The 26,810-nt window shown below is 42.0% G+C and overlaps 1 protein-coding gene across 5 annotated transcripts in view; it reads right to left on the reverse strand.

The window, feature by feature from the left end:
* The window catches only part of WLS (Wnt ligand secretion mediator), a 107,451-nt gene that overhangs the window by 20,120 nt on the left and 60,521 nt on the right, over positions 1 to 26,810 (reverse strand). For all 5 annotated transcript variants that reach the window (XM_032631058.1, XM_032631083.1, XM_032631067.1 and 2 more), the window contains 8 exons: positions 21,149 to 21,273; positions 16,164 to 16,325; positions 14,309 to 14,445; positions 11,196 to 11,364; positions 8,979 to 9,076; positions 8,562 to 8,625; positions 6,110 to 6,253; positions 4,801 to 4,884 (listed from right to left, as the gene is read on the reverse strand). In XM_032631058.1, the coding sequence (XP_032486949.1) occupies positions 4,801 to 4,884; positions 6,110 to 6,253; positions 8,562 to 8,625; positions 8,979 to 9,076; positions 11,196 to 11,364; positions 14,309 to 14,445; positions 16,164 to 16,325; positions 21,149 to 21,273 (983 nt within the window). The remainder of the gene's footprint in view (positions 1 to 4,800; positions 4,885 to 6,109; positions 6,254 to 8,561; positions 8,626 to 8,978; positions 9,077 to 11,195; positions 11,365 to 14,308; positions 14,446 to 16,163; positions 16,326 to 21,148; positions 21,274 to 26,810) is intronic.

The following is a 26,810-nucleotide window of genomic DNA, read 5'->3' on the forward strand; positions in this document are numbered from 1 at the left end:
TACTTCCCATAATACAAGCTGGGAATACTCAGTATTGACAACTTTGCTGAAATTGATTCTTGCTGGGACTGGCATAACTGATCCATCTAAGGAAACACTCCCCTGCATGCCTGGTACACAATGGCGCTCTACAGACAGATATTTGTTGAATCAATATGGGCAAAAGCACAGGGATGAGTGCAAGAATGCCAGCACAAATACAGGGAGGTAGAAAGGGTGTATAGAAAGAGTCACTTTTAGGAAATATCTAAGAAAATATTGCAGTCCATAGTAAACCATAATAATTACACTTAAAAGTAAAAAGAGTCGTCAATGACCTAATGAGTAGTCAATAGGTCAAATCATTTAAATAGTGCTCTCTACTATATTCCTTTATTATCACTTAAAACAAATCATCAACGTAGATATTAACAAAGCTAAGACGTTTAGAAATAATAACAAGGATAATGATAGTTAACGTTTATTCAGTGCTAATGGTGTGTCAGGCACTATACTAAGAACCGTATGTGGAAGATATCATTTAGTCTTAATAACAATTCTGTGAGGTAGGCAGGTAATATCTGCACGCAACTGGTGGTAAACTGTGACACACAGTATCTTGCCCAGGATTGCTCAGCCGGAAAGCTGTGGCTCTGACCCACCAGAAAGGTGGGTGTTCCTAACCATTATACAACACAAGAGTAGGAATATTATCTTAAATAGGATGAGTCTCTTAGTTAGAGAGACGAAGAGGCAACTATTAGGTCAAATTTCCTTTGAAATTCACTTAATTGAGCACAATATTTATACAGTATGTGTGTGTGTATATATATATATATACACACACACACATACACAGGTTTTTATATTCAAATCTGTAATTATATGAACTATGTATCCCAGATGTAGTAATGTTTGGTATATAACAAACTAGATATATATGCAAAATACAGTTTTACAGTAGAAACACTGAAATGAGATGCTTATACTATGAGAGATGCATTGGAACCAGGACCGGCTGAGGAAACAGTAGATTCAAGCCCCCATCCAATGTCTGCTTTGGGACACCTGCACTTGTTTAAAATGCAGTTGCAGAATTACCCATACTATTTGATTTGTAATCTCTAAATGCATTACTTCCTGCTGAGGGCAAGGAGTTGAATTTGCATAAACGGACTGTATACATAATGTCACTCTACTGTTTGGAGACCCCATTGTGCTTTCCCCTCTTCTCTCTCAATTACTCATGCCTGAGACATCCTGAGCTCCGAGTACATTCCCACCAATATGTACCACAATAAGCAGCCTCAACAGAGCAGGCCTTGTAAATCCAAAATCTTATTAATGGCAAGGCAAAGAGGTGACAGTCACCCCCTTTAAACTTCCAGAGAGAAAAATCAGGTAGCCCCAACCAAAAAAAAAAGAAAAAAAGAAAAGAATCTCCCCTCTGCCTGAAGTCTTATTTCTAAAAGTCCCCGTTTTTCCTGATTTCACATTTGAACAATTTACTTTTGTGTGAAACCACCCAATTATACCCTTGTAGCCAAGTGAAGGTCAAATCCCTTTACACCCAGTAGTCTTGACAACCAACATTCCACTTTACAACGAGATTTCCAAATCCCAGACACAGGCTCTCTTACTGGAAACATTTCCTCTGTAAGTAACAGAATGAAGTGGTCACATACAAAAAAAGAACTGGGGAAGGCTCTCTGTGAGTTTGCTGCATGTGGCTCGACCTAAATGTCAAGCACCTGGAATCCCCTTAGTGAAGGTCAGTGACCATCTTTCCTGCATTGCACTTCTGTTCCCTACTGCCTGCCATCCCTAAATGGAATGCTTCTTTCTTTTCCAGAGGGAAGGGGCTAAAATACCAGACTGTGACGTGCCATCACTTGGTTGCTATGACTGAGGCCATTTAAATGGCAGGCATTAAAAGACTGCACCTCAGTACCCAACTACAAAGCCTCAAGGTCACTGCATTCCACAGCTTCCGTCGGCCTTTCATTCCTGGCCTCAGAGCTTCAATATCCTGGAGAGATCCCGTCGCATTATATTTCATGAGGCTTAAATGCAAGCTCTCCCAGCAAGCCTGAGAGTATAATGGGAGTTTTAATACATTCCTTTTACCTAAGGCTGGGATCTATTTCAGAAAGTTACCCAATAGGTTTTCTTTCAGGTGAGCTCATTGCTGAGACATTCCAAAATGACATTAAAAAATAAATCCTCTGATGATTGTATTAATACAGTACCTGGGACACTGAGAGTTATGTCTGAAAACGTCTTAGATATCTATAAATAAACCTTAAAAAAAAAATAACCCAGCAGGAGGACTGTAAAGAGCTAATGGAATCCAAAAGACCTCATGGCTACCCCCTTAGAGTTGAAATCCACTCCAGGCCAACTGTCGCAGCAGATATAAAAAGCCAGCCACAGGCTGCAGCCGTGTTAGAAAATACTGGGCAGCAGAATATGAATCTTTTTCTCCGGAGAAAAGCCACAAACTCTGCGACTTGGAAGGGTGGCCTCCTTTGCTTCAGAAAGGTGTACTAATAAAACATGTACCAGATTAAATTTGGGCAACATGTAGCCAGCTTAAAGATCAGCCCAAAATCCCTCTTGCCTTCAGATGGGAGAGACGCTCTGCAGAAACAAGAGAGTAAGTGGGATGGGATGGGGCCATGGGGCAATGACTTCAGCTTTCAAAAGTAGCAGAAGCACGTGTTAGGAGCAAAAGGGGTCCTTTCTTTCTGCCTCCCTGAGAACGTATCTTGGTATTACCTTTTATTCCTCAGCCCATCTTCCTCGAGGTTCTGTTTCTCCAAGGAGTGTGTCCTGCTCTCGCAGCCTTGCAGAGCTGGTTGTGTTAAGTGTCACAGTGCATTACTGAGGGACTTGAGGACTGGAAAGCATTTTGGGCACATGAGGGAATTAGCCAAGGGATAAGTCTGGCCTCAGACACCCTTGTTTGAGCCTCAGCTGGTTGAATAAAAAACTCATTCAGAATCCGAAATATTTTTACTGCATTTGGAGTGGAGGGTGAAGTTTCCAAGGCTTTATAAACAAACAGTCTGATACAAACACAGCACTGTTATAGGTCAAAGCAGAGGTGGTGCACAGAACCTCTGAAGATGTGTATGTATATTTGTTGTATTTTTTTCTATTCACATCAGCCTTCAGCAGCAGCCCTAACACTGCTCAGTGGGCGTAGCCAACAGGGCTCTAGGGATTAGAGGTACCCTTGGGCATCCTTGGATAGAATTCAAGGGGTCCATGAACTAGAGTGGGAAAAAATTATGTCTTTATTTTCTTTACGTCTTTATTTTTATAAAATTTAAATTGTATAAAATTTTTTATAAAAAATATTTTTATAAAAAATTTTATAAAATTTTTATAATTACGTCTTTTCAGTCTCTAACTGAAAGTTACCATTTCTTTCAATTATGAATGTAAGAAACAAATCCCCATAATATGAGCAATACCTGTAATTCTGTTACCAATATCTGTAATTCTGTCACCAATAGAAATTATATTTTCGGATCGATCACACTTATATATCTGAAATCTCTGTAATATGTATAACTGCAAATATACATCGCCTATCTATCTATCTATGTATCTGTATGATTCCCTTTGAAATCCAAAGTATTTTGTTCATTTAAAAACATTCAAAGAAGAGGCCTTTGGATGTTTGGAAGGCCATGGCCTTCACCTAAGGTTACCTAAGGGGTCCAGGACACAAAAAAGCTTAGGAGCCCCTCTCCTAAAAGGAAGCTTGCTAGCAAAATGGGGCAAGTCTTGTCCTAAGGCTCTATTTGCACTACTAACGTTCTCACTTTTAATCAAATATAGGGATGACAGAGCAGCTGGCAAAGAAAATCAAAAGACTGGATTCTGGTGCCTAACTCACTGTATGTCCTCTGGTACAGCACTCACCCTGCTGCTATTCATAAGAGCGCAGCTACCCACGCTCACAGCTTGCCAGGCCCTCTGCGAATCACTCTGCAAGCATTACTTCATATGATCCTTACAGCCGCCTTCTTCAGGTGGTGCTATTATTATATCCATTTTATGGATAAGAAAATTAAACCTTAGAAGTGTTCAGTAATCCATCCATAGTCCCACCCAGTTGGAAAACAGCATAAATGAGAAATGTCTCTGAGGCCATTAGACTTCATATTCTAGCAAACTGGCATAGCAATTCCTATCCTACTTACCCATCAGATTTTTGTGAAGCTCAAAAGCATGATAGGTACGTAATATGTATGATTTAAACAGTACTTTCCAAAGCAAGTTACCAATATTTAAAAATCATTATCGTTACCATTATTGAGATTTTCAAGTAGAGCTTTAGAAATAACCAGAAGAAAGATAAAGCTCTATCAAGGGGAATTTTGAATTACATTTCATGTTTAAGTGGCAATATAATTGTGCCAAAGAATGGCTGATGGCCTGTAAAAGGATCTATGTTAATGCTAGATAAGGATCAAATCAAATGAATACTTGCTTGTTGGTGATCTGCTACGGGGCTTGAAAAGTTATTCTCTTAAGTAAATGAAACAAGTGCCCTTCAGTCTAGCTGCAGGCTTTTAATTTAATTAGCAACTTTTCCCTCCTAGGAGGCTGTACTGAAAGAAAAATTCAGTCTACCTCTGGCCAGGTGATAACAGTCCCAGATTAGAGCTGCCTAAAAGCAATGGTTTGATCAGCTGCCCAGCATAACAGCCTCTCTGCTCCTTTCACAGTAGCTCCATAGAATTTTCTGTGCAAAGCAGAGGCACCTTTTCAGGACATTCTCATCCTGACCTCTCAGGGTCAACTTACCTGACTAACGATGAAGAAGATGACAGTCATGGCAGCACAGGCCAGGGTGATAAGCATGAGGAACTTGAACCTGAAAATTAGCCCCTATTAGGAAAGAGAGAAACAGCAGTTTAACATTCTACCAGCTACCGCCAATCCTTTTCTCAGTATATAAATCTATCAAAAGCTAATTTTAAAGAAATCTGTAAAACCAAATCCCTAGGAGTAACAGTAAAATAATTTCACAAAGTAACGTTTCTCCTGTAGAGGTGAATATGGCTGGAAAATTTACTGGGTCCGGTATTTCCAACGTTCTTATCTGTCATGAAACAGTGATACCAGAGCCTGGGAAATTATATTCACGGCACGTCATGAGGCTGCTAATTTCCCTGCTAAGCTAGTTATGCTTCTCTGCAAGGGTTCAAAGTTACCAAATCCAAGTTTTCTGCGGTTGTAATAAAACTCTGCTCCAGTGAACAAAGAGAAATGTGCATAGTAATCAGCATGAAGTGGATTTGGTTGAATTTTCTCACGTGTCACTCCAGCTCCAGACACAGGCAAAGCTTCTGAAAGTGCCCCTGCTTTCCTGAGGGGATTGGAGGGAACCTGTGTTTCAGGGAGAGACGTCTCTTATTCAGGGGCTCTTATTTCCGCTGCATATAAAAACCCTGTGGTTCTGCAGTTTCTGTTTCTCTTTGCACAAAGGAATTAGGCCCATGTCTCCAAGGACAGCCACTTAGGCATGAGCCTAAGGGATCCTTGAAAAATTAAGAATGTGTTGCCTTGCGTTAGAGATGTGAGGCTATCGTGTGTTTCTCTTTAATAGGGACATGATCTATAAACAGAGCGAGCACCTGCTGGATATTTTAGGGGAAAGTTGGTTAATTGAAGTCCGGAAATCAGATCACCTGGTCTGAACCCCACTCTCAAGGCTTTGATTCTCAGCAAGAGAACTTTAAATAAAGCCTCACTCCAAGCCAAATCCCAATTCTACCATAGTCAGGTCTCCTATCTAGCACACACCCACATTCCATTCCAAAGCTCAAGAACCTGCTGAACAAGTTTACTCCTTACTGGGGATAGAAAGACATTTATACCACAGAAAACTCCAAGATCTAGATAAGCCAGAAAGCTAGATGCCTCTCAGAGTAGGATTTAGCCTCTTATTTTGCCTAGAGGTTCTACATTACATGAGAATCTCTCACTGTGTATTTGAAATAAAAGCTTCCATCTCCCCTATATCTCCAGGTATAGTGTGTGTGTGTGTGTGTGTGTGTGTGTGTGTGTGTGTTCACAAGTAGTTCCTGAATGAGCCCAGAGATGTGCTCACCTCATAGTGCAGCCGCCGGACTTTGCTCATGGCTGACAGGCTGGACTGCTTCCCGCTGATGTTCCGAAACACCTGAAAGACCATGAAGCACAGAAACAGGAAGTAGAGGCAGAGGCAGATGCCAGCCACAATGATGAAGGCCATCTGACGGCGTCCGGTCAAGGAAATGGCCAGCTCATCGCCAAGGACTCAGTACTTCTCTCCCCATCTCTGTGGGCGATACTTTTTTTTTTTTTTTTTCAGTACGCAGGCCTCTCACTGCTGTGACCTCTCCCGTTGCGGAGCACAGGCTGCGGACGCGCAGGCTCAGCGGCCATGGCTCACGGGACCAGCCGCGCCGCGGCATGTGGGATCCTCCCGGACCGGGACATGAACCCGTGTCCCCTGCATCGGCAGGCGGACTCTCAACCACTGCGCCACCAAGGAAGCCCTCGGGAGGATAAAAATCTTAAAACCTGGCACTCTAATATCAACAATAGAGAGGTTTCCGGACACAAAAGTACCAGTGTGGTATGTTCCAAACTGCTTTCTAAGCTGAGTAAGAAGAGGAATGGAGCCTTGCTTTCAGAAATGCAGGCTCTAGGGTTCCACCCTAGACCTACTGAATCAGAATCTGCCTTTTAACGGGGTCCCCAGGAGTGTCATATGCACAGTAAATTTGAAAAGCACTAAAATATTGGATATTGGTTGTAAAATATTGATCGAGTGGAAAGTTGCATTAAAATCACCACAAGAGTTAAAATACAGGTGCCTAGGTCTCACTGCAGATCTACAGGAGCAGATTTTCCAAGGGCTGGGAAACCAAGTACAACCATGTTTGGGAACCATAGGGCTAGTCCCTGGATTTTTTTTTTTTTTTTTTTTTTTTTTGCGGTACGCGGGCCTCTCGCTGTCGTGGCCTCTCCCGTTGCGGAGCACAGGCTCCGGACGCGCAGGCTCAGCGGCCATGGCTCACGGGCCCAGCCGCGCCGCGGCATGTGGGATCTTCCCGGACCGGGGCACGAACCTGCGTCGCCTGCATCGGCAGGCGGACTCTCAACCACCGCGCCACCAGGGAAGCCCGTCCCTGGATTTTTATAAGGAGATTGGGATACCCTGGAATCTGAAGGGGATGGAGTGGGGTTGGGTGCAATAGCAGCAGCGGCTGCTGCAAGGGATCCTGGGCCTGAGACTGCAGGTCTTCAAGTAAAACCAGGGATGAAGTTCTGTCGCAATCTTCTCTCACCACGAGAAAAGTCTTGTCAAATGGAACGGGGAGCAGAAGAACGCATGGCCAAAGTGGGAGCTGAGGGTGGGAGCCATATACTCTGAGGCCGATCTTCAAAGCTTAATCTGAGAACCAACCAGGTTTGGGGTAGAGTGAGCTGGCTTGGGAGGCAGGTGACCAGACTCCCAACATTTTTCTGCTCCAACTCCATGCCAAGTTGCATATTTTAAAAAATTTTAACAAGTGTGAACTCAGCATTTATATTTCATTAAATAATATATTTAATGCAGTTTCTCTTTCTTTCCTAAAATCAGTGGTACCCTTAGATGAAGAGTTGTTTCCTGCAAGACTTGACAATTTATTTGCCTCCTTAGACCTCTATCACATCTATAGAACGAAGGGGTTGAGGCAGACTCAACATTATAAATATCCTTGGTGTTGCGCAGCTCACATTTGAGGGGGTGCGGAGCAGAAAGGGGGAGCTCAACTCTCTCGTCCTTAAAGCAAGGATACTATTGATCATGACCAAACAAAGCATATTCACCAGCACATGACAAGATATTACCTATCAAGAAAGAATACAACTCAAGCCCCCTCTCCAGAGGACAGTCTTTTTCTCCTGAAGCACTTAACATATTGTTGAGGAAGATAAAATATTTAAATCCAGCATCCTAAAAGGGATAAGCTAAGACCGTCGCTTCTGCTTCATAAAGATGACTCAGACACTTTATGCCAACCAACCAGAAGCCTGGGCGACCTCCTCTGGAACTAATCCCCTTAGCCTTATCTCCACTTGGTCTTGGAAATGAATGGCAGCAGCATGGGAAGCCAGCACACCAAAGTCACTGTAAGAAGCCTTGCACACAGACGACTTCAGAAACAGGCTCTCCCACAGGGGCCCAGAGATGAACCTCCGTGGCTCCAGGGAAAAGCTAGTCATGCTTCAGTCTGCAGTAAACAAGTGTATAACAGATCATTTAGACAGGCAGCAGTAAGACCAGCTACTCTGATTCTTCTGCCGTGGAGATGCGCTGCTACCTCCTCATTTGGCCTGCTGTCACCCAGGCTTGAAAGCAAGCATTAATTCTCCTCATTATTTGCCTTAATTGTGCCGTTATCATTGGTCTGAAGATCAAAGCCCTGGCTGAGCACATATGGAGAGCATCAGCGGGACTTAGAAAATGATCTTGGGGACCAGGCCGCTATGGGACGAAATAAAACCCTGAGCCCATCAAGAAAGGATACAGCCAGCTCTGTTCCAACATCTGTAGTCCAGATACTGTAGAAGGGATTCGTGAGTTGTACCCCTCTACAAAGAGAAACAAGATGGAAAGGTAAGAAACAATTAATACAGAGGCAAAGGGGAACTTTCCTCCTTACATACTCTCAGCTTTTCAGCCAGAGGGGCGGAGACTGTATTTAGACTAAGTCATGGAGGACTTAAAAGAGAAACGGAGTTTGAAGAATACAGTCAGCTCAAATATTTTGTTATCTATAAAGAACTCTGTCTCTGATTTAATCCCAGTGCTTATCTGAGGATGTGACCATGTCCAGTGCTTTCATCCTACAGGCTCCCGACCACCCCCTCTCCTTTTCAAAAGAGCTGGGAGTGGACCTGGTGACATGCATTTCAGCCCAGAGTCCCACGATCCCCCTGCTCACCTCTCACACATGTCAAATATGAAGAGGCAGAAAGAGCCCACAGCAATTGGTCCGACTTGCTTCCAATACCCTGCTATGTGATTCCGTTCATGCTGATCCTGAGGAAAACCAAGTTGAAAAGTGAGATAAAGATGTGGGAGAGCAAAGCAATTCTGTAGGTGACTCAGTCATCCAACAATCCTTGCTGGCCACCTGTTGTGTATCAAGCATCGTGCTAGACCAGCATACGAGCCCATCCATAAGGGCTCTCATCCTGTTCTCATAAGGACAGGATGCCACAGGAGGGAACACAAAGAAAGGACTTGTACCTGTCAGGGAGGAAGATATTTTCCTCTACCCTTCTAGGTTCTTCTGGCTGGTCTGACATGAGACAGATTAACAAGGTGAAAATCAAACAAAAGTTTAATAACATAGGATAGTCCCAGGAAAACTGAGTAACTTGCCCAAATGGCCAAAACCCTCACCTCCCTTTTTTTTTTGATAGCGACAAATGGGTGGAAAATGTACTTAGAGAAAAATGCACCCATTCCATAATTCCTTCATGATACAGATAAGAAACATAGTGTTCATAAATGGAAAACATTTCTCTAAGTTGCAGCTTTTTGTTTTTTTAAAAAAAATTACATCATAGAGCCTTATCAACTCTTTCTTGACACCTTCCATAAATTATCTAAAAAATAGATCCACACTTTGCTTAGCTTTTATAAAGACCTTGACCTAATCACCAGACCGCTGACCCTCACCTCTTAAATACCATCTTCAGCTAAAGACAAAAGAGGCTGTTGGGGGTGGTGGTTCGGGACTTCAAAGGGAAGGAAGGCAATTCACATGGAGATGGAAAAGCAAATGTTTGGTAAATAAATGTTTGCTGGGCCCTCCAGACGCAATGAGATGGAGTAAACTGATTTTTGAGGCCCTGCCTAGAGTTTTCCCCACCACACCCAGCCCATATTCTTGCAGATGTCTCTGGTGATAGCTCTATTCAGGCAACCGGGCCTCTACTGAAATTCTTTTAGGCAGTTAGGGGGAAGGTCCAAGTTTCTTCCTGAGTCTTCTGAACCTTGATTGTTTCAGTTAGAAATAATTCACACATCAAAGAGATATTTTGGTTTTGATTGGCAAATTTTGCTCCCCTACATACCTTAGATAGTGGAAGTTCTGTGATCCACAAAATAACTCATTCAGAATTAAATTCCTATGTGACTCACCACTTGTGTTTTTTCAGGTGGGGTAGTTCCCAGAGGACAAAATAAAGACGTAAATGCATTAAAATACGTCAAGTGTAAAAGGTCTCTTATGGTTAGGAAAATAGAAATAAAGTCTATCTTCATTAAAAAGAAGAATGATTCCTCTTGATAGACATACAAAGATGTTAAGAGACAGAAAATGAAGGAATGTAAAGTGAGAAGACAGGGAAAGGTAAAAGACATGTCGTAGCATCCAGGCTACAGCCACCCAGACTGGCTGTCCTGCTGCTGCACCTGAGTCCCCTCAGCTCCCATCCCTGCTGCCGAGGGCTGAAGGACCCCTCATGCCCACCCCAGCTGTAAGGAAAAGCCTTTCTCTCTGCTCACTGCTCTTGTGGAAGGGCTGCGAGGCTTCAGAAGCAATGATCAAACCATAAAGGAATTTGAAAACGGTCCGCTCTACTATGAGGCCCATGTGCCTGACACAAGGACCAAGCTCCAGCTGGCCTATCCTCCTAGCCACAACGCGATGACTGCACCATTCTTATTTTTATCCACGGTATCTTCAATCCCTCTTGAAATGTGATTTGGTGTCTGTGCAAACTGAGACCAGGGAGGTCAGTATTTCAGGGTAATAGGGGTTACTAGGCCACCTGGACAAATTGCCGGCTGGAAACAGCCCGGCCCACATTCTCTGGCGGTTACCTTGGTCCTAGGGACAAGCAGAGCTGAAGCCAAAGGACAAGAAAGAGTGATAATCATTAATGTTTGTGCGTTTACTTTCTGCTAAATACTTATCTATGTTATCTCATTTAAACCTCACGAAAAACCTACACATTAGCCTTTAAAACCCATTTTATAGTTGAGGAACCTGAGATTCTGAGTGGTCAAGTCACTTGCCAGCTAGTTTATAAGTGGTAATGCAGGAACCTGAACCACGAGTCTGACTCCAGGGCTCTTGAGCTCACTACTCCTGTAACCGCTAGTTTATTCTGCCTCACCCACTGCCTCTTCCCCAGGGCGCTCTTACCATCATGTGCTCACCACAGAAGATGATCCAGAAGGAGAGGAGCATTGCATAGAAGATGCCCTGTCGGATATCGCCAAACAATAGCATCCAGGTCCAGTCAAACCCAATGGAAAACCATTCCACTGGGATATTGATAAAAGTCATGGAAATCCCAAGGGCAAAGATGACTCTGATGGTGAGACAATATCAGGAAAACGACTTTATTCATCTGGGAGGCAAAACATTTTTCATCTAAAAATCAAAACCCAGTTTTGGGAACTGAGATGTTACATATTGGGACCGAAGCCATATGATCAGTTTCTTTGCTCTCATAATGAGTCTTTACACGGAGATGCTAAATGTCTTCTTTCACTGGCACCACTGCAGAATGAAGGAGTGTTACATTAATCTTTCTACACAGTAACTGAACCTAACCTCCTGAACGCTCTGAACTTTATCTTGGTGCCACCTCAGATCAAGAGCTTCCTATAGTGTTTTCACCCTCCCTTGCCTTCTTAAACAGACCTCACTGAATACAATTATCTGCTCTTACCTATTCAGGTTATCATTAACCTGCTCGTTAAGAACACTCATTATTATGATATCCTCAGCAACTATAAAGTATGCAAGCATATTTGTTTCAATAATACGTGACTCCAAACAATACGAAATACAAATTATTTTAGCTGCTTGTTTCATTTTTATTTTGACTTTCTGTTATTTCCACTTCTCTATCAAAATATCATTCATTTTGTTACTGACTTATTCACACTTTCATTCATACCCATGATATGTTTATTAAGCACAAATCATGTACCAGGCATTTTGTTAGGGACATACATACCTAAATGAATAGCACCAGTTCTTTCCTTCAAGGAGGTATATTCAGTGGCTGAGCCAGACAAAGTGTGATAAGTAATGTGACAGAAGTGTGCACAGGCTGCTACCAGGACTTCTCACTTTGATAGAGACAGAAATGGAACTGAGTTGTGAGTCAAGATTAGGGAGGTGGAAGGGCATTCCAAGCAGAGGGAAGAGCCTGGAGGGAGGCACGGGAGTCTGGAACAGCCTGAAGCATTTGGGGTTCTGTATGTGGCACATATCAGGAAATGACAGTACATGATACCAGAGAAATAAAAAAGGCTGAGCTGATAAAGAAACTTGCATACCTCATTAGAGAATTTGAAAATTATCTTGAAGGGACTGAGGATCCAATAAGAAGGTTAAGCAATGGAGTGACATCATTCCATTCATTCATTCAACAAATTTATATTTATTGAGCTCCTACTATGTTCCAGTCACTATTCTAAATTCTGGGGATATAGTAGTAAACAAAGTAGGCAAGAATTCTGCTCTAGTGATGCTTGTATCCAGATGGGTGAGGGGGAGGGTATGGGAGGAATGATAAATAAATAGAGAATGAGTATTATGAAGAAGTGTAATAAAGCAAGGTAGGAGAATGGAGAGAGATCGGGTGCGATTTAAATAAGGTAGATGGGAAGAAGCCTTTAAGACAGAAATTATATCAGGTCCTGAAGGAAATGAGGCATTGAGCCACAATGATACCTGGGAAAGAGCACTTCAGATGAAGAGACTAGCAAGTGCAGAGGCTCTAAGGTGAGTGCATGCTGGGCATGTCTGAGAACCATCAAGGTGGATGGTAGGTGGTGCAGAGAATAGGAGATAAAATTTAGAGGTGGTGAAGAGCTGGGATCATCGAGGGTTTATAGGCCAGAGCAAAGGAAATGAAAAGCCAATAGAGAGCTTTGAGCAGAGCACTGACATCATCCAATTTCTACTTAAAAGGGAACAGTCGGGCTGCTGTATGAATAGGTTTCAGGAAGGAAAATGATGGAAACAAGAGGAGCATCTTATAGCAAATGAGAGGCTATTTCCTATAATCCAGGTGAGAAATGAGAAATCATGGTTAGTTAGATTAGGGTGGTAGGAATGGAAATGGTGAGATTTCCTGGTGTGTTGGCAGAGGCGTGTGAAGAAAGAGAAGTAAAGGATGCCTCCTACATGTCTGCTCAGCTGCTTCTGAGCAGCTGAAAGGATAGAGTTGCCAATTCCTAAGACCAGGAGGCCCCGAAGAGGAGCAAGTTTGAAGTGAGAGGAAAACAAGTGTTCTTCGTATGTGTTACATTTCTGTGTAAGTGAAGATGTTACGTAAACAGGTAGAATATTTGGGTCTAGATTTGGGAGAAGCTGAGGTTGACCATGTAAATGTAGAGTCATCAGAGTGTAGATGATTTTTTAAGACCAGAAAACTAAATGAGATCACCCAGGGAAAGCAGCGTAGCTAAGGAAAAGAAGACGTCCAAAGACCGAGCCCTGGTTCCAAAGTTGAAGAGGTCGGAAAAATTGATGGAAACAGCCATGGAGACTGAGTGGTCAGCAAAGGAGAATAACAATGAGAATGTGGAGGAGGCTCTATGAAGAAAAAGGGAGTGATCAGTTATGCCAAATGCTAATGACAAGTCAAGAAAAGCGCGGACTGAGAAATGAGCATTGGATTTGGAATGTGGAGGTCACTGGTGATTCTGTTGAGCAATTTTAATAAGGGGTTGAAGGAGCTCAAGAAAAAGCAGCAGGAGAAGATATACAGACAAGATTTTTGAGGAGTTTTGCTGTAAAAAGGAGCAGAAAATTGGTGTGGTGGCTTCAGGGGGAAGTACAAAGAGTTTTGACTAAGAATGGGGGAAGGCAGAGTGTGTCTGTGTATTAATGGGAATAATCCAGCAGAAAGGAAAATGTCAATAATGTGGGAGAGAAAGGGGCTATGTCTACAGAAACATCATCCGTCTGGCAGTGAGAGGGGTCGGGATCAGTTAGCAGCAAGGCAGTTCGTCCACTGTAATAGAAGAATCTGATGCAGAACATGGGAATGAAGAGCAAAGATACAACAGAGCGCTGGAAATATGAGAGCAGCAGAACCCCTAGGATTTAATAATAATTTGCACATGAAAGCTGAAGGAGAAAAAGGAGTCCAGGCTGATTTGTGGTCAAATCACCAGCCCAAGTATTGATAACACACTGACCACTTGAACTAGGCCCCCAGCAAAACCAGGTCCATGGCAGGCAAATCACAGGATGTCCGCGCTCCTTAAGGGTGCTCCAAAATCAGCTCTTACTTTTCCAGAAGCACGGGGGGTCGAGACATCATGGTGATCCTTCTCCAATACCACACCATAATGATGAAGATGCTGGGTGTAAGGAAGGTCTTCATGGCAAACCACACCTTGGTGAAGCCTCCATTTTGGTGAATTCCCTAGATAGAGACCAATCATAATTTTGAAGGTCAATGTATCTTAGTGTTATTTTCTACCAGCAGATGCATTCCGGGGAGAGGTAAATGGAGATCTTTTTTGCTGAACTTTCAAGATCAATGAGCGCTAACATTCACAGCATGTATTGTCCTCATCCTACCCGCCTGGGCCCCTCCTCAGGCACTGTAGAAATATAAGTCAAAAGGCATAAAGATAGACTCACTCTATCCTAAGGGAACGATTAAGAACATGATCAAAGATTTGTCTATAAGGTCTTCATTGAAAAATTGGAGCTATCTTAGATGCCCAAAATGTTGGCATTGGTAAAACGTGTTAAGGTAAATCCGTACTGTGGAATGCTAAGCAGTACTACAAAGTATATTTATACTGTATTCACAATATACCATTAATTTTTTTTTTTGGTCACAAACTCTTTATGAACTCAGAGAAATGTATTATATTATCAACATCTTGAATACATATGTAACTTTACACATACCCTTGTCATTCATTGGTGAATCAATCCCAGATCTCAACACAAATATTTTCCATCACGTTTTTAATAATATGTGGGCATTCAGTAATATGTGCGTGTCTGGTTAATACACTCATTAGACAAATATTGAGTGCCTACATTGTGCCAACAGTTGAAATACAGTTGTAATGTGATTTGTTTCTATTAATACAGTATTGTTAATGATAACAACTTTTTTTTAAATTTGTTAGAATGGCTTTCAGGTTATTCCCATAAAATTTCATTATACCTTACTTGTGTTACAATATCCTTCCTTTAGTGGAGAGAAAGGGGTGGAATGGATGTCATTGCCACAGGAGTTGCATATAAACACATTCTCTCTTCAAGAAATGAAAAAGATTTTGTGGGTGCCTACTGACATAGCATGCCCATGAAAGTTGGTATATACATAAGCACCAGCCACCATATTTCACAGTGAAGAAACTCTTGAAAACCACTGTATCAAAGTGCTTTTAGTATTTGCTAATGAAGATACAGAAACACTGAAATTCTGGGTTTCATGTAGAATAATCCCAAATTAAGACATTTTAAATATTCTCAAAATTTCTTCCAAGGAAAGATACATACAATTAATTTTAAAAAGCAAGGAATGAAAGAGTCAGTTGAGTATGATGGTCTTTTTTTTTGTAAGGGAAGGATTATATACACAGAGAAAAAAATTGAGGAGATACAGCATAACCTCAAAGTGGTTATTTCTCTAGATGGCAGGATGTTACAGGTAACGTTTATGTTCTATTCTGTGCTCATTTGTGCTTCTAATTTTCTAGAGTAAATATGTATTTGTGTTTTAGATGTAAAAAAACCTAAATTAGATATAAAAAGTCATGCTGCACATTCTTTTTTTTCCCCACTAAAGAGATAAAAGGGAAAGAACCTAAATCACGACTGCTCCCTTTAACATTTGTGCTTGCAAGGTGAAACATGTAAAAAAAAAAAATTACTTTTATCTTGGTGTTATTCACTATATAATCATGATCATCATAATAAAATCTTAAATGGACACAATAATTGCATTACTTTCCATTTCCATGGGTTTGTTATTCTTCTTACTTCTTAATGAAATAGTACAGACATGGAAAATTCAAGATTGAGATGGAGCGTCTTTCCAATACACATGCTCACAACCAGTGTTCTTAGCCAGTGCTCTGATGTGACAGGCTACCTGGATCAATCAGATTCACTTACCACCAGCCGGATATCCTTAATCTCTCCAATCCCAACATTGATTTTCTTCTTCTCATTCACAGGCAGCCGGATGTTTAGAAGGTAATACTTATGAGCCACAGACCCAATTTCCATGAAAGGAAGGACGTCACATTCATAGTAACGGCCCTCATGTTCTGCGGTCTGGAAGAAGAGTGGAGGGTTTGAGGCATGGTCACTATTTCCAATAGACTATGTCTGAATTGTCTTGCTTTTGCCTCATATCACCAATTCTAAAAAGCTAATGCTTAAAGGTATACCTCAGAGGTACAGATAATAGGGTACACTGGAGGCATGGCATCTACAAGCTGCCCACAATGAAGAGTAGCCCCCACTCGCTGCAACTGGAGAAAGCCCATGCACAGCAACAAAGACCCAACACAACCAAAAAGAAATAAATTTATAAAAAGATAAAAATAAAACCCAGCCACATTCGAGATAGAACCAGAAATTTTAGGTAACAAGCAGAAATTTCTTCTATTTCGACACCTTTCTCAGCTCTTCAGTCCTCATTAGAGCCTCACGTCAGACTAACCTGGTCTAGCAGGGCTACAATTTTATTTGCAGCCTACCATCGGAGACCTCTAAGGCTCTGTGGAACAGTCAACTCAAATGTTCAGGAGGAAGCCCTTGCTAATGTTCATCACTTTCTTGGATGATGACTACTTATTTACATGGTTTTGGCCTGCAGGAGAAGCTAAAAGAAGCTGAAAATATCTACTTTTTATTGATTTGACCAAAAAAAAAAAAAAGAAGAAGCTACCCAAGGAGCCCTTGGAATTTGGGGAAGACATAGGGGGATGAAAGGAAACAATGAGATTAGCTTGCTAGAGATGACCACTCGTAATTCTCTGCCTCTAAAGCTTTCTAACTGCCCAAGAGACAAGATGGCAGAGGGAGCAGAAATTAAATAAACAAAAATTTAGCTCAGTTTCTAGAAAAGCCTCTTGGACTTCCTGCCAAGCAATTTAAAAGGTACCAGCCAGCACATGGAAGTGGGAGATTGGCAAGTAGTACAACTTGCTTTTGAAAACTAAATTCTGCTCTACCTTCACAGGACACATGGCTATGTGTCCCAGCTGAGGGGTGGGGGAAGCGGGTAAATATGGACAGGTATAGGCAGGAGCTTCAGCAACCGAGGACTCTTCCCTGATAAAGCAAATGAGTGTCTTGTCTTCACTGCTGGGTTTGTATGCCAGCTTCAATGTTTGCTTGTTACCTCCTGATGAAGTGATGGGGGACTGATTTGGTGTTCCTAAGCCTGAATTCTCAGGGCCTCCAAAATTTTTTGTAAATCTTCAGAGTAAAAAGTCCAGTGGAGAAATCAAACGGAAGATACCAAGGAATCTGTTTCTTCTGTGATCTTGGGGCAGGGGATGGGGAGGGAGGGCTCTTTACTGGACAGTCAGAGCTTAGAGTGCAATAAACAGACCTTTGTACAGGAACGGAAGACACACATGACATAAGTAGAGGTAGAGCAGGCAAATATCTTGCTTATGCACTTCCATTTTTCCCTTTCCCATTCATGGCAGACATCACTAATCAATCATGATAATTTTTCATCCTCTAAGGTCTAAGGGGCTCTTATCAGAACTACCAGTTGATTAGACACGGCATATAAGATTTTAAAAATTCTTCTGTAGAAAGGATCCTTCTTTTCCAAACCCCAGCTTCGGGTTGGATGAGTTTTCCTGTATAGATCTGTCTTCCTCTCCCCTCTGCTCCTTTCTCTTATACTTACAAATCAAGGCTATTATTAGGACTCTGCAGAACTACTGAAAATACAGTACAGGCTCTAATTCAGGCTCAGATGAAGCTGCACTCAGGAGGCTGATTACCTGCTATGGTAACAACAGGAGGTGGGTTTTTCTGATGTGTTTCCAGTCAGGGTCTTATTTATAGAAACTGAGAGTTTGAAGGAAACAAAACTTATTTAGTCTAATGCCACTGACTTGATTATGGGGCTCACCCAAAGTCCAAAAGTCATGGCAGAATTGGGTTGAGGACGTGGGTCTCCCAAGTCCAGCCTCCAGCTCTGATGCAGAGGAGGACTGGTGAGTGCAGCAGGAAGAAAGGAATGCTGTTTTGCCTCAGACATGCCTGAAGGCAGGCATTGATAAGGAGAGCACTGAACTTCAAGCCAGGAGGCTGAAATTCTTGTCCTGCCCTCATCCCTTGCTGGGTACCCGGGGAAGGTCATCCAACTCATTTGGCCTCACTTTCTTCCTAAGTAAAGCACGAAGGTTTGATTATATGATCTCTGGGGTTCCTTCTAATGCCCCGTCATGGGTCTCTGTGTGTCCTCCACTTCCCTGTCCCTACAGAGAGGGTAACACCATCACATGAGATAAATTTACCTAAGTCCAACAAATGAGAGAGACACACATGGTACTGGGATCCTGGCCTGGCCTACCTGTCTCAGAGACAAATTCACTGTATCCTGCTGGGGACTTTTCCTTATTCACTGAGGTTCTGCCTCTGCCAGTATTTAGGGCATTTAGGAAGAAAGATTTCCTTCTCTCTCTTCCTGCCTCCTTTTCCTTTGCCCCACGCCCCTCCGCCCTCCCCCAAATCCAGCATAAGCCTGGCTAATTAGGACAAATTACAGCAGGTGGCAACTTGACTTTTTTTTTTTAACTTCACAATCCCCCAGGGACTAAAAAGCTTTAAAGCAATTTCTCATTTAATCTTCAAACTCAAGTCTAAATTTCACTGCAATCAAAAAGCATAGATTTGATGATTCATTTCCTTCACACTTTGCAAGGTTTAATATCTTTCTTGAAAGGGATCAACACATCCTAAAGATAATTAAGCAACTGTCATTAAGAAGCAGTTGCAGTCTTCTTAACGGCCTCCCCCGACTCTGCTTCTCAGTGCCCTCTAAGTGTATACGTAAGGTGAGAAATGACTTTTCCCTTTTCTGAGGTTGATATTCCATATCCAAAAGCTTTATATCCTTTAGCTTAGACAGCCAACCAGTCTTACCTCTGAATGATGAGGTCAACTTTTAATTAATTTCCTCCATTGCATACAAAGGTCTAGAAATATTACATATCTCTCTCCTGCTACCTCCAATTTCTCTTGACCATTCATTTTTACCTATAGATTGCCCCCAAAGGCCTACCCAAAACAATTCCAGATGGCTTTTGGGTGGGGGGAACCCTATATTTGACCATTCAGCAAAGGGTCTACTGAAGTGACTTTCAAACTTTATCAAGCTTAAGAGAAGGAATTGAAATCCTGTTAAAACACAGATTCCTTGGTCCTACATGCTGAGATTTTGATTCATGGGTTTGGGGGTGTGCCCTGGGAATCTGCATTTCCTACAAGCTACCAGGTGATGCTGACGCTGTTAGTCCTTAGACCACACTTTCCATAGCTCTTGTATAGGGAACCTGGGGAGGGAGAATTAACAAACACCAGGTGCCCCAAAAGATGCTTATGTGTAGGGTGCATGGTTTGCCCATGAGAGCTTTAATTTATACCTTTTGTCCTGTTGGCCCGACTGGTGAAACATGTCCCAGACTTGATTTTAAGTGATAAGGTTCATTATCTCATCTCGTCCTTATAAAAATTCCCAGGGCAAGTATTATTATCCCATTTTGCAAAGGAGAAACTGAAGCTTGGACAGTTGAAGCAAGCTTGCCTGAGGTCATGCAGTCAGTAAGTGAAATAGCCTGGAAGTGAAGCCAAGTATGTTTTGCTCCAAATCCAGGTCTTTAACTAATGTTCATGAACCTGCCCAGCCCCATCTTACTCCTCTTCGGGGCAGAACGGACAGGGCAGGGGCATGGTCCTCAGAGGCTTCAACCTGCCATTCTTACCATTCCACAGGGAACCCCAACTTTCCAGTTATAGGCAAAAGTGAAGTTAGGAAAGGCCAATGTTAGGAGAAGAGAGGAACTAAATCAGTCAACAGAGCGAGTACTACAAAGTAGCCCAAATCTTTCAGGAGCAACTGACCTGAAGATATCAAGTGACAAATGACATAATCAGGAATGTGCTTCAGTGCAGTTTGGCCTCTCATGCATTTCATGCAAAGAAAACAAGACTATTTATGTCTGTGAAGGGACATCAGAGATCACCTAGCAGGTGGTACTCCTTGTCAACACTCTTGAGGAATGTGAGTAGCCATGAGTAACAGTAACTACGGCTCCATTTCAACTTCACAGAGATTTTCAAGGGGGGAAGGGGGTGGGGAGTGGGGAGGGGGACAGAATCTTGGGGAGGCATGTGTGAGGGCAGCATGTGGCCCTGGAAAAGGGCCCCTCACTAGTTCTGATTTGGTCCTTATACAGACAAATCCCACTATCCTCTGAGGGTCACTGAGTCCATGCCTGTATTTTAACACCTGGAGAATCTAAGGCCTTTGTCCAAGAGAAAGTGTCTCCCTACTCTCAATGAAGGATAGTGGCTTTCCTCCCCTTGGTGGTTAAATGAGTCTTCCTGGAAGAAACAAAGAAGGGAGAGTCCTAAAAGTATGTAAGAGAACTGAGAGGTCTCAAAGGAAACTAGATTTCTCCCTCAGGTCCTCTTTTTGTCTGTAGTGTTTGTTCTCTGGGATTGTTAGTCTCCACACCTGCACACTGACTTGGCAACAGAGATGCCGATGAAACAGAGAAGCAGACACATGCATTGAACCAATATGAACAGATTTGTACATCTAAAATTAACTTAGCAATGATCTTCAAACACTTTTTGTTAATATCCAAAGAACCAAGAATTTATTTTTATGGAGGTATTTCAGAGAAACAACTAAATCACTTCAAACAGACATTCCTTCTTCTGTTCTTTCCTCCTTTGCAGGGACATGAAATATCTACATTACCCTCTTCTAGGACAAAGGACGGTGACTACTAACCTTTGTGGGTCATGCATGCTTAGAAGAAATGTGTCTGAGCAAATGTTCCCACATACCTGGAAACCAAATAAAAAATCCCGTCAACTGAGACTTCAAGGTACCCTACCTTGGGGGAGGTGAAGGTACATTTGAGTTTCCGGGGCACTCTCTCATGGGCCATTTCAGTCCACTCAGCAAACATATCATCTCGGTAAGCCAGGGAAACGTCCATGGAAACTTCTGCATTTTCTCCTGCAAGAGAAAGGATGCAGAATTCAGAAACAGCTTCTGGGAAGATACTTTGGAAAGAGTTTAAAAATTCTTATAGGCTCTACCATGGAAACCAATAAGACAAAAGAGATGTATCAGTTCCTATCAAATGCCAAACGTGACTCTCCAAACCGGAGGACTTAAAAGTCATAGGATGACTGTCTAAGCTGGACGTTGGGTCCCCTCCCATAACCAACTGCTCTGCCAAGGAGTCAAAGAGCATCCACTTAAAGTCCTCCAGAGGCGGGGGTCTCACTCTCTCTGAGGCAGTTCAAATGGTCAGATTCCAACTCACGGTCAGCATTCATCCTCCTTAACTTGCACCACTGGTCCTAGGTCTGCCTGTAGGAGTCCCACAGCAGATGAGATCCTTTTTCCACAAAAGTTCCTTAGGCACTTGAAACCTGCAACTCATCTGCCTGTGTTTCCTCTCCTCTCTGATAAAAATGACCAACTTTTTCAGCCACCCCTCAGAGACATGATTTAAGTACCTTGGGTGCTTTCTTCAGGACACAATCTAGTCTGAAAGCATCCTTTTTAAAAATTATCCCCAAGAAGCTCTCAAATATAGGCTCTGCTGCTTCTCAAAACCCCTTCTTCAGAGTATGGACGAAGTTAATATAAGAGGTAAAGGGTTTTTCCAAATTAAAGACTTATGCACAGACAGGAATATAATAATAAGTTCATAATTGTGCAAAGGAACGTTCACATACACTTCCATATCAATAAGGACCATGAATGGGTTTAACTCACCATAGAACTCATTAAGGAAATTAGAGTAATAAAAACTGCCTCTACCCATTTTGTCTGTTTTATACTCTGTTGAGCAAGCTCAAGAACAGAGGAGTCTTAATGGAGGAAAAAAAGCACAGACTACATTTCCAAAATGACCTTGGTTGGGGTTATGAGACTGGGCTCAGTTCTAGGCTCTGGAACCTGAATATCAGGTCACAAGGGAAAGATAAGAATAACTGCTGTCTGGAAAATTAGGGCTGTTCTTTCCACTGACCCAGCGTGGCTTGTAGACAATTTGACAGTGCGGTGAATCCCTGGTTCTCTGAGGAAATCTAGGAAGAGAAGGAAATAATGCAGGAAAGAAGGAATTTGAGGCCATTCTGATATAGACCAAACCTTCATTAACATCAGTACCCGCTCCTTTATTAGTATCATTTAAACCCTCAGTCATTAATAATGAACTATCAGAAAAAGAAAGTAAAAAAAAAAAATCCCATTTAGAATCACATCAAAAAGAATAAAATACCTAGGAATAAACTTAACCAAGAAGATAAAAGACCTATACTCTGCAAACTGTAAAATACTGATGAAGGAAACTGAAGATGATACAAAGAAGTGGAAAGATCTCCCATGCTCTTGTATTGGAATAATTAATATTGTTAAAATGGCCATGCTACCCAGAGCTATCTACAGATTTAATGCAGTCTCTATGAAAATACCCATGACCTTTTTCACAGAACTAAGACAAATAACCCTAAAATTTATATGGAACCACAAAAGACCCAGAATTGCCAAAGCAATATTGAGATAAAAAGAATAAAGCTGGAGGTGTCACCTTCCCAGATTTCAGACTATACTACAAAGCTACAGTAATCAAAACAGCATGGTACTGGCACAAAAACAGATACATAGATCAATGGAACAGAACAGTGAGCCCAGAAATAAACCCAAACACCTGTGGTCAATTAGTCTATGAGAAAGAAAGCAAGAATATACAATGGAGAAAAGACAGTCACTTTATTAAGTAGTGCTGGGGAAACTGGACAGCTACATGTAAAAGAATGAGATTACAACATTTCCTCACACCATATATAAAAATAAACTCAAAATTGATTAAAGACCTAAATGTAGAACATGACACCATAAAGAAGATAACATAGGCAGAACACTCTTTGACATAAATCACAGCAATATTTTTTTGGATTTGTCCCCTAAGGCAAAAGAAACAAAAGCAAAAATAAACAAATGGGACCTAATTAAATGTAAAAGTTTTTGCATGCAAAGGAAAGCAATGATAAAACAAAAAGACAGCCTACAGAATGGGAGAAAATATATGCAAATGATGCAACTGACAAGGGATTAATATCCAAAATATACAAACAACTCATACAACTCAATATCAAAAAAACAAACAATCCAGTTTAAAAATGGGCAGAAGACTTGAATAGACATTTTTCCAAAGAAGATATACAGATGGCCAACAGGCACACGAAAAGATGCTCAACATTTCTAATATTAGAGAAATGCAAGTCAAAGCACAGTGAGATATTACCTCACACAAGTGTTGGTGAGGATGTAGAGAAAAAAGAACTCTGTACACTGTTGGTGGGAATGTAAATTGGTGCAGTCACTACAGAAAACAGTATGGAGGTTCCTCAAAAAACTAAAAATAGAACTACCATACAATCCAACAATTCCACTCCTGGGTATATATCCAGAAAAAATGAAAACACTAATTCGAAAAGATACATGCACCCTTATGTTCACAGCAGCACTATTTCAGTAGCCAAGATATGGAAGCAATCCAAGTGTCCACCAACAGACAAATGGATAAAGATGTGGTATAAATATATATATATATATACACACACACACATATATAAATACACACATACACACATAAGCACACACAATGGAATATTACTCAGCCATAAAAAAGAATGAAGTTCTGCCATTTGCAGCTATGTGAATGGACCTAGAGAATATTATGCTTTGCTTATGTCAGAGAAAGACAAATGCTATATGATATCACTTACATGTGGAATCTAAAAAATAATACAAACGAATGTATATAGCAAAATAGAAACAGATATAGAAAACAAACTAGTGGTTACCTGCAGGGAGAGGGAAGGGGTGAGTGGCATGTAAGGGGTATGAGATTAAGAGATACAAACTGCTATGTATAAAATAAAAAAACAACAAGGGTATATTGTATAGCATAGGGGATTACAGCCATTATTTTATAATAACTGTTAATAGAGTATAATCTGTAAAAAAAAAAAAACCTGAATCTCTATGCTGTATATCTGAAACTAATATAATACTGTAAATTAACTACACTTCAATGAAAAATTAACAAAAGATAATAAATCTCAAACATGGTGAACTGGCTACTTATGTTTTCCTCCTCTCACTCCTGAAACTCCAAAAAAAAAACCAAACAACAAACAAAAAAACAGTAAAAGAACACAAAGGATATTAAATCACAAGGGGAAAAAAAAATGGTAGTGACATGAGCAAACCAGAGACTGCAACAATTTTTTCGAAGATGAAAAACAGATGGAGTAGGATTTCCTGACAGCCAGAGATGGGCACAGCCGAAACTCCACAGAAGGGATATTTTGGAAAAGTGAGCCAACATGTCCAACAGACCCCCAAGCCACTCAGAACTGGAAAGCACTAGGTGTGACATAAGACAGAAGAGGCAAGATGCTGACAACAGAGTAGTGGGGTCAAAGTCTGTACACAGAATCGCTGGAACCCTAGTTCTCATCCATCTTCCCATCTCCACATAGTCCAGGAGACTCTGGACTTGAGGACACCAGGCTGTGCAGAGACCCAGGGCTGAGAATGGATAATAAGAGTCTGTATAAGAAACTGTGGGATGCCTGGCTTGGCAGAAGCAATGCTCAGAGTTTGTGTATCCTCTTGGTTAGGCACCAGAATGGCTACAACTGTTTGTCACTTGGCAGCCTCAGTGGTCCAAAGAAAGAACTGAGCAGAGATCCCATCTGTGAGTTGAATATTAGGCACCAGGGTACCTCCTTTTCATTTCTAACATTGTGATTAGGAATTGGGACTTTCAACTCTGTCGAAAGGGCACTTCCAGAACCACAGAACTCAACAGTATAAATCTGAAAGGTATAAAGGAAGTTATCAATTCTCATATTGTGCTCCTTGGAGGACCAGGGTTCAGAGCAGCACTGGCCTTAGACACAGCACAGCAGGAGGGGCCCTGAATCTGGGCGCCACACTTTTCAAGGGTCCCGCTCGGTCTGGCCCTTTTCCAGCTGTTCTCTTCCTCTCCAGATGAGAAGACCCTGAAGTGAAGAGGACACGTCCATCAAGAGCCTAACCCCTTCCACAATTTTTAGAACATAGTCCAGGAACTCAGGATCCCAGAATACATACCCAGACAGCTCTGAGCCTACTTCCACATCGTGGGACTGGGGGGGACCTCTTCCCCAGATCTGGCCTCCCAGAGGGAACTACACGACTACTTGTGCACCCTTGGGCTCAGGAGTGCTCAAAGGGCTGCTGTTTGGAGGAGGATACAGACAGAGACTGAGCTTGGAGGGTGGGGTGTCCACACAGAAACACACTCTCTGTATGGGATGGAGCCAGGGGTGGGAAGAAAAGACATCTAGAAGCCCACACTCGCTGGTCCATCACATTTTTGGCACAGAATTCCAAGGCATCCAAGAATCTTAAATTCACATCCAGACTTGCAGTGCATTACAAAAGTAAATTTGTTACAATTGGATGATAAGACTTATTTGGCTTAATAATTTGGTAAGCCAAGTTTATCACTTTAAAAATATTTAGACATGTGGCAGCCATGCCTTCATAGGTACTCTTACCTTGTACCCCACAAATGTTAGGAGTGGGCCTGGTACAGAGTACAGAGTACAGGGTACAGGCCCTGGTACAGGGCCTGGTGCCTCTGGGAGAGAAAGGGCCAGACAGACTGGCCTCCTGGCCTGCTCCAGCTTTAAAAGTTATTGCCACCTGTTGGGAATCCCCAGACTGTTTTAAAATATGCTGTTAAAAACAAACAAAAGGGGTTTCCCTGGTGGCGCAGTGGTTGAGAGTCCACCTGCTGATGCTAGGGGACACGGGTTCGTGCCCCAGTCTGGGAAGATCCCACATGCCGTGGAGCGGCTGGCTGGGCCTGTGAGCCATGGCGACTAAGCCTGCACGTCCGGAGCCTGTGCTCCACAACGGGAGGGGCCACAACAGTGAGAGGCCTGCGTACCACAAAAAAAAAAAAAAAAAAAAATTTTAAACACTGTTTTCGTGTACAATTACTCTGTGTTAGGTCCTCGTGACTTCCGTGCTTTCATTTAAATGACCTCATGAAACAACTTATAAAGTGGGCATGGATATTTCCTTTTGATTAGTGAGTAAACCGAGGTCCTCAGATATGAAGTGACTTGCCTAAAGTTGTATTATTGTTGGTAACATGAGAAAGAGAAGTATTTTGAAACTGTCTTAAAAGACAACCATCTTATTTGTATGGCTTAAAGAAAACTGGGTAACTTGTGATGAAAGAAGCCCCTCAAACTAGTCACAAACTATGAATAGGTAGGTCTTTAATAAAAGCAAGTCTCCGCGTGTACACTGTCCCCTTCGGTCATCACACCCGTCCTATAAAGAAGTTAGTTATATAAATTGTCCAAGAGTACATGGCTAGTAATTGCAGAGCTGGGCCTTAAACCTCAGTCCGGATCACCCCAGACCCCACCACCCTCTGTTACCTTCGTTGGTAGAAACAGAATTCAAAA

The sequence above is a fragment of the Phocoena sinus genome, chromosome 1 (genome assembly GCF_008692025.1).
Source record: "Phocoena sinus isolate mPhoSin1 chromosome 1, mPhoSin1.pri, whole genome shotgun sequence".
In the NCBI taxonomy this organism is placed as follows: domain Eukaryota; kingdom Metazoa; phylum Chordata; class Mammalia; order Artiodactyla; family Phocoenidae; genus Phocoena; species Phocoena sinus.